Raw genomic sequence first — 12,301 nt, 5'->3', positions numbered from 1 at the left:
CGCATTTTACGAAAAAATATTTATCTACAAAATTAAACTAGAAAAAAATTCCTACAATTTATGTATTGATAAATCAATACACCCCCCCCCAACCCCCTTTTTATCTACCAAATGACTGGACTAATGCTGCAAATAGTAACTGACGACAAATAAAATTGAATTTGAAATAAGAACACTGAAGAACTAGGCACTGAATCCAATACATACTTTTAAGTGTTAAATCTCATAGAATGCTGACCACTGGAAAATATTACTTACGGCAAATAAATCATAATTATAATTTCAGGTACCGTAAAACATGGCAACTTTACCATATTTTAGAACAAAACACGAAATATATTTTTAACCATAAGACGCATAGAAACCAAAACTATATATTTAGAATTGTAGTCTATCTGGCTCACTTTACCGTAATCGTCATTAAATACAAATACTTATTTTAGCCGTAGTAAAGAAAAAACAACATGGGTAAAGATACCAAATTTTTGGCAACTTTACCTACGCGCCGTATTCATCGTGTATTGCATATTAAAGAGTTGTTGAGGTACAGAGGGCTTCATCTAGGACCTCTTCGTATTATAATGCAAACAATATGAGGAAATCTATAAAGATAACGGCTACACAGACATTAGGGAAAGTTGCCACGGGTTTCATCGTAATTTACATACAAATAATTTGTTACGCTCGGGGTTGTCAAAAAAGGAGGAACTTTTTTATGACATGTATATTTAAAAAAAAATTAATAAACCTTAAACCTAAAGTAAAAAAACGCACAAATTTCTAACATAAATATTATTCCCTTTTCAACTAAATTAAGTTCTAAAATTTTAAGTATTTATGTTTAAAATTGTAAAAAAGGCTACAAAATAATGTTTAATCCTTGACTTTTTAATTTTATGACTTCACTATCTCCATAGCTAATTATAACATCACTTCCGTATAATTTTTATAGTGTCTAGCTCCGAGTTTTCTGCGGTTTTGTTTCATGGGAGCCATTTTGGCTGTAAAACAAAAGATATTATTAAATACATTATATCTTATCATCCAGGATATTCACTATTATGCTGTGAAATTTAGGTATTCGAAAATGGTTACATACACACAAACAAGAAAAAAACATTTATTGCCAACCCTAACTGTAGGTAAAGTTGCCACAAAGCAGGCCGTGGCAACTTTACCTAACCTGTGTCAACATTACCGAAGCGATTATTTATCAATAAATTAAAGAAAAAGCAATTGCTGACATTACAACAGTAATCCCAACTATAATATACATACAAGATCAAAATTTCACTCACCTGTGACAAATAGTTAAGGCTCTGTAAGCACAATTTAGGAACAACTAACTTTTAGCTCATTTTCACGCATACATTGTGACGGCCATTACTGGCATAATAGCAGTCTTACGTCTACGCAAAATATAGTAAATATTTCCTTTTAATGTCTTAAAAATACTTCTATTACAAAACTGAATTCTAGTGGGTAGATTTTTAGATAAATGAGTTTATACCGAATACCTATAGTATGGTAAAGTTGCCAAGGGCCCGGTAAAGTTGCCATAGTTTACCGGTACCTTTTTACTACTAATAAATAGTTAAAAAACAAATGAAATTGTGCTCAATAACTTCACATTTGTACAAAGAAGTATTATCAATTTATGCTCTAAATTCCAGTGAAGCATACTCAGTAGCGTGCCTAGGCGTGACGTCATTAGACTGGGAGCCGCGTTCGCGTGGCTAGAAAAGCCTTCCAAAAAGTGTTCTATCGCCCAAATCAGCTCATATCCGCCCAAATCAGCTCATATCCTGTCTGTATACTAAATTTCATCAAAATCCGTTCAGTAGTTTCATCGTAATTGACGTTCAAACATCCTAACACACTTTCACACTTATAATGTTAGTGTGAAGTATAAGATTAATTAAGCATAGATTTGTAATGGTTCATTATCACTCTCTTTACCAACAGGAACGGTTCGAGGCTGGTGAGAAACGGGCAGTGGTTCTGGGCGAAGTGATGGCTTACCGAGGCCGGTATGCTGATGCAGCGCGCTCTTACAGAAGTGTAGGCCGAGATGAGAAGGCACTCAACTTATACGTCGACCTCCGAATGTTCAACAAAGCACAAGTATGTGTTAATTTTTAGAGTATACTAGCTTCTACCAGCGGCTTCGCTCGCGTTTCTGTAGGATAAAAAGTATATAAAAAGTCAGCTCATACCATACATTAAACAACAACATATACCTATACATTAAATAACGACCTATAGGGGTAACCTTGTACGTTGTTAATGCTACAACTTCTGAAATTATAAAATTAAAACTATCAGATTCTTAGATTCGGGTAATATATTTACATGAAAGTGCTATATATATATTTTTGGAATGCCGGTAAACGAGCAGACGTACCACCTAATGCTGAGCAATCGCCGCCGCCCATGGACACTTGAAACACCAGAGGCGTTACAAGTGCGTTGCCGGCCTTTTGGGCGTTAGGAATTTAAGGGTTGTTGGAGAATCGGGGATTAGGAAGATTGGGAAGGGGGAATTGGGCTTCCGGTAACCTTAATCACACAACGAAACACAACGCAAGCGTTGTTTCACGTCGGTTTTCGGTGAGGCCGTGGTATCACTCCGGTCAAGCCGGCCAATTCGTGCCGAAGCATGGCTCTCCCGCAATGGTACATTCAAAATACAATATTATTGTGAAACTTCTCAGGAATATGTAGGCGAGGGCGAAGGCTTAGCGGCGCTTGCTCGACGTAGAGCCGAGTGGGCTAGACATGTGAACGAGCCCCGAGCGGCCGCTGAGATGTACCTCGCGGCCGGTGACGTGAAACGAGCTGCAGAACTTATGGCGGAGACTGGTAGACGAGACATGTAAGTGAGAAATATTATGTAGTATAATAATATATTTTTATAATAACTATTCGTGAGACCATACTAAATTAAATAAAACTCACGGTTTACTCACGTAAATTAATGGAGAAAAACTCTACTACGGGAGCCTTCATCATTAGCGTGTGCAGACGCGGCGACGTCTGAGAGTCTACTGGCTGTAGGCTGCGTGACGTCGTAAACCGTTAATTTACTTGAGTAAACCGTGATTTTTAGTTAATGAATAAAGTTTAGTTACTCATATAATAATTAAACAAGAAAGCTATGTTAAGATGGTTTGAGCATTTAAAGGAAAAGGGTGTGATGTTTCCTAAGTTAGTAAGGCCCTCCGTCTATCAAGTTATAGCCTAACAGTTATACGTTGGGAACTTGTATCAATAATAACGGTATTAATGCGCGAACTTTACTTACACGAAGTACGGATCGTCGCGTTACTAGTGTTATCTATGGCCGCACTCATAATTGATCGCCATATGCATTTTGAAATGATAGATGGAAGTAAAATAATGAAAAGTATTTATAAAAGCGCCGTCTCTGGTAACACACCCCCCCGATTTTATTACTTCTATTAATCTTCCTATCCCCATTACTTGTACTTAAGTATAGCTACAACTAAGATCCGCTTTTCTTGGAAATAAAATCTTTCATTTTAAAACAGGTTAATAGAATTGGCACGCAAACTGGACAAGGGTTCGAGTGGGTCTCTCCGCTACGTGGCCGAGGCGCTAGTGAAGGCTGGGGAGCCAGCGACTGCCGCTGATGTGTACCAACGGCTTGGAGACTATACGTACGTATATCTTCGTGTACTTGCACATACTTGTATCAATAAATAGATATCAGGCAACAGTCTGGATAGTGAACCTTTTACAAAAGTGCAAGTTTTAAATCACTGTGACGTGCCCAAAATAAATTGGTAAAATATTTGTTAATGTTGTTTACCAATCAGTGGTTCGCCATCTCGTATACTATTATAGTGCAATAATAGCCGTTTCTACCAACCATCACTAAAACGGACTTAGTGTAACGTAGCACCAAAACTAACGTATAACCTGTACCCTTAGTACGAGTTTGCTTTACGTTAAAAGTAATCGAAACGACAGCGTGCAGCGCGTTCCGCGCTCTGATAGGTTGGTTTATTCGAGCCTGCTAATCAGAAAGCAAACTCATAGTAAGGGTACTGTACTGTTAGATGCCACTAATTTGGTGAAAATCAAAATGTCATGAGATACGAAAACACGACACACCATCCAACTTAGAGTAGATTTCTTGTTATTTCTATTTTGTGAATATATGTTTTGCTAATTCACAGTAAAGTGGCGCAGTTGGCAGTAGCTGCAGGAGAATGGTCACGAGCATTCACATTGGCGCGGGAGCATGCTGAGTGTAAACGCGAAGTATACTTGCCGTATGCCCACAGAATGGCGCAAGAGAACAAGTTCGTTGAAGCACAGAAAGGTTAGATTCTGTTTCTTGAGAATGCTTTTAGGTAATGAAGACACGAAATGGCAGCTCCTTTCTATATTTCAAAGTTCGAATTAACTTCATTGTGATGTACAATTTTGAAAGTTAATTTAAAACTTACAAAGCTTATGCTATATGAGAATCTTAACCTATATGAGAACCATAACCTTAAGTTTGTCGACAAAATCAAATTTTGTATAAGTTTGAATATAAACATTGTTTCCATGTTTAAAATTATAACGGAACCAATCAGCTATTGGATTCATACGTACGTACATACTATTATAGGTTGCGCCTAAAAATATTATTAAAAAAAACAATCAGTTTTGTAATATCTCTGCAAAATGAATGCATGTTTATTGCAGCATACCACATGGCCGGTGAAACAACAACGGCGATGCGTGTGTTCACGATACTGGTCGGTAACGCTGTGGCCGAAGAGCGGTTTTCCGATGCAGGCTACCTTCACCACTTACTGGCTATGCAATGCTTAGAAACTGCTGCGGCTGCTATTACTGATAAGTAAGTAATCGCATTCATTATCAATAAGCTTACAACACCCACGGGTACAATTTCACTTTTAAATGACAATCTTTGGAACGCACAAAGAGTTGTTCCATGTGGAAATCGAACCCGCAAAACGTTGTACGGCAGCCCAACCACGCCAACCGTGCAGTCATGCATAAAAGATTTAAAAATCTTTTAAACATTTCAGGCTGTAATGCTAGCATAAAGTAAATTAATTTTAAAACAAGCTTTTATAGACACAAATGACTAATAAGATATAATTCCTTTTTTTCCACAGAGAACGCAATAGATCGCTGCGTGACTACGCACACAACGACCGGCTGGCCCGTATCTACCACGCATATGACGTCGTACACCGCTGCGTTCACGAACCATTTTCTCTAAGCCAACCAGAAGCTTTACTGAACGCGGCGCGGTACATCTTGGCGTTATTAGACGTTGAACCGCCTACTGGAGTTTCTATGTTGTATCCTTTGTTAATGGTATTAAAGGTCTAAAATTATTATGAAAGCAATTGACAGATTTTCAACTTTATTTACAAAACGATGAAGTTCAAAATCTGTTGAAGAAATTCATGACTTGCCCAGTGAATTTTGCTGGAAATGCCTTCTCTGAGTGCATCACTAAGTCAGTCAAATTAGTTTAGTATAAGAATAGTAAGTGTAATATTTTGAAAAAGATTAAAGTCCTTTACCGGAGATACAATCCCCAATCTACAATACTATTATTATAATTAACTAGCAAACCCGGTGAACTCCGTTTCTCCACCAATGAATGATATTCACCCTGTTTTCCTGCATTTATTTTTAACATTACCTTGAATTTTCTTTGCTATAAACCACTCGAACCTTTCCAACGAATGCAAACTGTGTAAATCAGTTCGTGCGTTCTGGAGTTATAGCGTCAGGAAGGAAAATCCGACTTATTTTTATATTATAGATGTCATATGTATATAAATATTCCTTAACAACGAATGTAGTTGTTTGTATCTTTGTCTATCGAAACAAGCGAAAGCATTGAACGCGAACACGCTGGCTCGTCAAATGTTGGACAAAATATTGGGATTGCAGATACCACACAAGTTTCAGGTTTGTATCAATGCACACCAGAATCACAGGTTGAATAAAATTTTATGTAAATTGCCATTTTAGTGCTCTCTAAAAGGCGCCACTGAGTTATAAAGTCCTACTGTCTATCTAATTACTGTTGCTATCTAACTTTGTGTTAAGGCATAAGATAAAACAGGCAAACAATATTTATGTTTAGTTTTAGTTTTATTTGACATAACTCTAGTTTATAAGTATCATATATCATACCTTGAATCTTTTATTAAGTAAATAAATAAATAATAATCCATTCTATTGGCTAACACTAAACACACGTTTTAATAAACTGTCTTTAATCTTTGGTCGTAAGATACCATACACCATTCTGGCGCCAACGACAGTGAAATCTAAATAACTTTAATCGTGGAAAGCAAAATATAAAACATTGATTATTGTGTATGTTGGTCATGTTTGTATAGGAAAGTGTAGAGCTACTAATCTTGAAGACTCGCGCTAGTACTGGGGGAGTGTCTCGAGACGACGAGGTGGCGCCACTGTGTTGGCGGTGTCGACGTCACACGCCGCCTCTCTGTGCCACCCGATGTCCCTTCTGTAGACATGCGCTTGCCCACTCACTCGCTACACATGGTTAGTACTTTGTTTATAGTTTTCGTGATGGAATCAGAAATGAGGAGATCTGCAAGTATACAATCCTTATATTTCCACCCAAATGATCAGACCATAATAATGGCGCGTTTACATTAGGTCGGTCGTAGGTCGGTCACCGAAGGCGGCGGCCGCATTCGGTTTAACAGAAACCGAATTAATACGGCCAAACTTAATACGGCCAAACGAATACCTGTTTATATTAGTTGGTGACCGAATACGGCCTGCAGCCGAATACGGTCTAACCGACTAATGTAAATGCGCCATAACAAATCTGTTATTTATTTATTTATCTCGTCTTTTATGGACATTGTTTTGACAATCTGATTATATTATTTGTGTTACTTCATACATATTTAAAAACACTAATTTGTCGCTTAAATATTATTATTATTGCAGAAAACATTTAAATAGGAATTATGGGAATTAATCTGACTTATTACATTATTTTGTTAATTAAATAAAGCTTAATTCTACGTGCATCCTATTAGTGGTGCCATCTGTTGGCATCAGCACTTACAAAAAAATAGTCAATATACTAAAATAAATATGAAATTACTTCTTTGCAACCATGTAAAATTCAAAATTCATTCTAATGGTAATTTCGAATTTAGAATTACTATATTTCATAATTTTTTGTACTTTGAACCTTGATCTCTTACATTATTCACAGAAAATATCGTTTTAGACCTTTCATTAAAAGTATTGAATTTGACTAGTTAGAAACTAGCCTATTCTTTATTTTAAATTTAAAATTTAAACGAAGCATCAAATTGTTTTGAAGGTTGGGGGTATAAAACATAAGTTGAATTGTATAAATATCAGTAGCGGTGTGAACGAAACTCATTTTGTTGGAATTCGTGCGACAGTATCATGGCTTTGTCTGTTTTCGCTGTTGTAATGGACACCGAGCCGGAAAACCTTTGTGTATCTTCGACATATATACTAGTATTTTTTTTAATTTTTGCAGAAGTCCTGCCTCTAGTACAATTCGAGCCTGCGGAAGGGATAACCTTTGAAGAAGCGTTGGATCTCATAGAACGCGCTCCACTCCCTGAGTCTACCCTCGCAGACAACACGGAGTACGGAGCTGAAGTGCTGCGAATAGACCATGATGTGGACAGCACCGACCCGTTCCTAGATAAAGTTGATGAGGTAAGTACAATCGAATATACATCATGAGTTGATTTTCCTTTTGTTTTACATTTTTATTTTGTGTTTTGTGTATTTTTGATTTTTTTGGCATTGCGTTCTTTTTGCTGCACCGTGGCTGGTGCTAAATACATATGTTTCGGGGCTGGTTAAAAAAGTTTTTCATTCTTTCTACTTGTCATTAATAGAACGATGAAGGCAATATTAACACTGCCTACCTACTTATTTAAATATGACATACATTGCTTCTCCTTCAATCAAATCGAAAATCAAGATTGATCGAAATATTTTGATTGTTAATTAGAATAGGCTGTTGAAATCGGCATTTAGCATAAACCGGGTGATCGCGCATGCGCGTTTGTGTGTACGCCCATTTCGTTCATTATTTGAATTCGAGGAATTATCAGCCGAGAACTACCTTCATAACGAATTAAGGCCTATACTGCTGCGCTTTGCAGAGACTACCGACTAATTTCGTTATTTTTGGATTTCCTTTGTTCTCCATAAAATTCATTGATTCAGTAAAGCCTAACAACTTCTACCTTCATTATGTACTAAATGTCTTACGAAACTATAGGACCTTATGGGTCGACGAATTGTCGGTGGGTCGAACGATATTCGTGTGTTGTCATTTATTTCATGATACATTAGTGGACACTCTTGTTTAAATTATTTTTCAATGTACCGCTTTAGCTCTATAATCTTATTTTCTTAAATTATTCATACCCATATTTTTAACGAATTATGAATTATTGGAATCGCCTTGTAGCATAATCATATCACATTTTCTCGGAATAAGTATAATATTTATTTTATGAGAAAGATCTTAAGACATGTTTTCGTCAAACTATTACTTCAACAGTCAAGCTAGTTGACTGCAAATTTTTAACATAATGATTGTTCACAGGACGATGATGTCGGAGTAGTTATATGCAGTCGAGGAGCGTTGCTGCAACTGAGTCCAGCGAGCGTGATAGTCATCAACCGGCCGCCACTACGACCCGTCATGTACCGCAACATGTTACCTGAACTGCCAGCCACTGCCTGTCAGCATTGCCATAAGGTAACTTATTATACACCTTATTGTTATATGCGGCATAGTCGATTTTTCACTAACCCTTCTCACCAGGGAGAATTGGGTTAGTGAAAAAGCCACTGCCTGTCAGCATTGCCATAAGGTAACTTATTATACACCCTATTACTATACCCGATACAGTGGATTTTTCACCAACCGTACTCTCCCAGTGAGTTAATAAAGAATACAAACTAATTACCACTTTATATTGTCCACAGCTGTTCTACTTAGAAGACTTTGAGATCCAGTTGGTAACAAAAGGTCATTGCCCGTTCTGCCGCCATCCTGCAGAGGAACCTCGGCCTGATGAAGAAGAAGCCGAAGACTCGTTGCTGAACGACTCCAGCCCCACTCCGACTAGTCCCAGCAATGATCGCGGATCTTGGTGATATGTTTAGTTATATTTTCAAATAATCTCTATGAAAATTTGTTAAATGATTTTCAACTATTGTCTAACGGCATAAGGTTGGAAATCTGTGCAAAACTTTAGAAATTGAAATAGGTTGATAGTATTAGTGTGTATACAATATGTATTAAATACCACGATGTTGATAGGTTGTTGTTAAAATGAAGTCCTATGCTTCATTCACCGTCTGAAAGTCTGATAAGGTAAATCAGTATTTAGGGCTTTGTAATACATGTCACAATGAATGTAGTAAACAATTGTTAGTATTTTAATGTAACTGGTATCATTATCTGGTTTATACACTGAGAACATGTCTAATATGTTCTCAACCTACTGAATAATAACTGTACATCAGTATGTATGCGAAGAAGTCGTTTTGTGACACCATATTTTATGGCGTTTTCGTTAAATGTAGCGCGACTAGTTAACACACTGATGCTAGTAGAGGATTTGCCTTCAACAGTTTTTGGTAGGCTACTAAAGACATTTATATGCTAAAACCTAGGTCAGTGGGTCATCTTAAACTAAAATACACAATAAACACGCTTGCGCCGTCTCATCTTCTAAGTACGGCTGTAAGTGTTAAAAATGCTACTGGCCGGTTACCAAGTCACTTAATTTCAAGCTGTCATTGCAGTGTGCGCTGCGCTCTGCTATCGTCGGTGATGTACAGCATGTCCATATGTGCAATTGATAAGCAGTGTGGGAGAGCTATGCTTCTGCACGAATGGCCGGACTATGAAATGCACCCAAGGGCGGTTATTTTCCTCGCGGTCCAAGTCCAGGTGACCAATTTTATCTAGATTACGAACACTGCAGTCGAGGCATAATTTGTCCCGGTGCAAGTCGCTATCAAGATGAGTGCACAACCGCCCTTGTTGCTCCTACATAGCTTTTATGTAGCTCCTACGTTGTTGTGAACTCATTGCGAAATATGGGGCAGAAACTTGTGCTGCGACCTTTGCGTACAACTGCGACACGTCGGTGCTCGAGCGCGCATCGCACTGCACTCAAAGCTATCAAGATGAGTGCACAACGAGTACCGCCCTTATTGCTTCGAACTCCTTGTTTTATTCTTATCCCTTATTTCTCGGAAACACGACCATTGATTGTTGTTGATTTGATGGATTGGTTGATTGATTTTATATTTGTTCAAATTAAATCAAATCGATTAAGTAGTTTTAACTATTCGCACACCGGGTGTAATACAAATGATGTTGCACCTGGTCCTTGAATTCACAATATCACAGGTCAAAATTGCACTACTTGCCTTGAGTTGAGGATTCTATAATGCTATTCGTAACCCACTAGGGTCCGTCAGAATCATCACTGCATCGTTATTCTGACTGCCTCGTCGGTTGTAAGTGCGACTATATGAATACCTACATGCGGTGCCATCTCTCCAGTCGATGGACAAGAAGCGGCTTGGGAATGCTAGCTATCCCTAGTAAAACTATAGTGTCAGTCATGCGTGTTTAAACTCTCGCGATTATTTATTTTATAATAACAAGGGCACGGACTCGAGTCCGTGGAGATTAATTTATATTAAAAAAAACTCGCGATTTTGAGTACGGTATTCAGTGTAGTGTTACACCTCGCCTTATAAGTAGTGCAAGTTAATGTTTATTTGCAGATATAAGTCTTTGTAACAGCATTTTTAAGCACCACACGTCAAAGGCGTTGTGGTGACCCAAATACAAATGAATATAGTTTGCGACTTATATCGAATAAGTAGGTGTAGTAAATTAACATGGGTAAAAAATTACCAACGTACAACTGATTCGTGAACACCAAGATTAGCTCACCGCACGGACTCTCATCCACATAATGGCAAAGCATCATATTCGGTGTTGCGACGTTGATAGCCAACAATGCTAAGTGTAGGGTACCAAGTCCCAGTTGATACCGGTCCACTCCCGAATATTGCGTAGCCACGAGTTTTTGTTTAGAGCTTCTTACCTTCCACCTTTCCTACCATTAGAAGACGAAGCAGCATGTGTTTGTCATGTCTCTGTGCGTGATAGAGATAGAAGATATTCTATCTTGCATATCTTCTGTCTTGCATTTTGTTCCATTTTCCTTCGCCCAGAGCTGCTTGCCTTCCACCTTTCCCAGCATTATAAGATGAAGCAGCATGTCTCTGTGCGTGATAGAGATAGAAGATATTCTATCTTGCGCTTTTCCTTGTACGTATTCAATGTGTTTTCTCCCCTGTGCGGAAGGGACGCTGGGAAGTCGGGGCCCTGGTTTTCATGGACTTCTTCAATGAAGTTGACTACTAGGGAATAATGTGCAGTGGTTTCACGTTGCCTTCTGCACCAGATCTTTTAAAGATTTATTAGACGAAGCAGCATGTGTTTGTCATGTCTCTGTGCGTGATAGAGAAGAAGATATTCTACCTTGCGCTTTTTCTTAGTACGTCTTCTAAGTATTTTCTCCCCTGTGCGGAAGGGACGCTAGGAAATCAGGGCCTTGGTTTTCAATGAAGTTGACTACTAGGGAATAATAGTGCAGTGAATTTTTTCAGCACCAGACCTTTTAAAAGTTTAGGTTACTGAATTCTCTTCCATCCAGTTTCCTGGATGGGTGTGTAATGCCACTGCTCGGTCGCTGGAGTCTCGTTCGTTATCCAGCCCCCTGCTGGACTGCACACCGCGACTACACGGTGCGCTGGCGCCGCTAGTCAATTTCTAAAGAATTGACAGCGCGAGCTGGTGAGGCTGACATCGGAGCCGGCTGAGATTGACATTAGGGTCGGACAGATGTCATATTCCGTTCTCCCCTTACCTCCCTTGTCGTCGTTTTGACGACAGATCGAGTAAATTTTGGCACATGCTTCATTATGGATATCAAATGAAAGGGCCTGATGTGCTTCCCAACACAGGCATGTAAGTATTTGCTTAAAGGGAAGCTCCAAACACTATGTTTCTTATATAAACCTGATAAAGCAATAAATATTTTGTATTTTTTGTATTTTGATCGGGAGAATAGTTCACTAAAACCATTTAGCATAAAAATATATTTTTTATGTATTAATTGATGAGGAGAAAAGTTCACTGTGGGAGAGTCTTACC

General features: G+C 38.2%; 1 protein-coding gene across 1 annotated transcript in view; it reads left to right on the top strand.

The window, feature by feature from the left end:
* Nucleotides 1-10,069, top strand: part of LOC118263389 (intraflagellar transport protein 122 homolog) — a 30,469-nt gene extending 20,400 nt beyond the window's left edge. Inside the window, 13 exon segments of the mRNA XM_050704460.1 lie at nucleotides 1,674-1,721; nucleotides 1,723-1,756; nucleotides 1,924-2,124; nucleotides 2,715-2,875; nucleotides 3,552-3,680; nucleotides 4,203-4,348; nucleotides 4,720-4,876; nucleotides 5,160-5,348; nucleotides 5,862-5,970; nucleotides 6,408-6,576; nucleotides 7,565-7,749; nucleotides 8,654-8,809; nucleotides 9,040-10,069. Of these exon segments, the coding sequence (XP_050560417.1) occupies nucleotides 1,674-1,721; nucleotides 1,723-1,756; nucleotides 1,924-2,124; nucleotides 2,715-2,875; nucleotides 3,552-3,680; nucleotides 4,203-4,348; nucleotides 4,720-4,876; nucleotides 5,160-5,348; nucleotides 5,862-5,970; nucleotides 6,408-6,576; nucleotides 7,565-7,749; nucleotides 8,654-8,809; nucleotides 9,040-9,210 (1,855 nt within the window). The 3' untranslated portion in view covers nucleotides 9,211-10,069.
* Nucleotides 10,070-12,301: the final 2,232 nt, after the last annotated feature.

Source organism: Spodoptera frugiperda, chromosome 25 (genome assembly GCF_023101765.2).
Source record: "Spodoptera frugiperda isolate SF20-4 chromosome 25, AGI-APGP_CSIRO_Sfru_2.0, whole genome shotgun sequence".
Classification (NCBI taxonomy): Eukaryota; Metazoa; Arthropoda; class Insecta; order Lepidoptera; family Noctuidae; genus Spodoptera; species Spodoptera frugiperda.
This window is presented reverse-complemented; position numbering and strand designations above follow the sequence as displayed.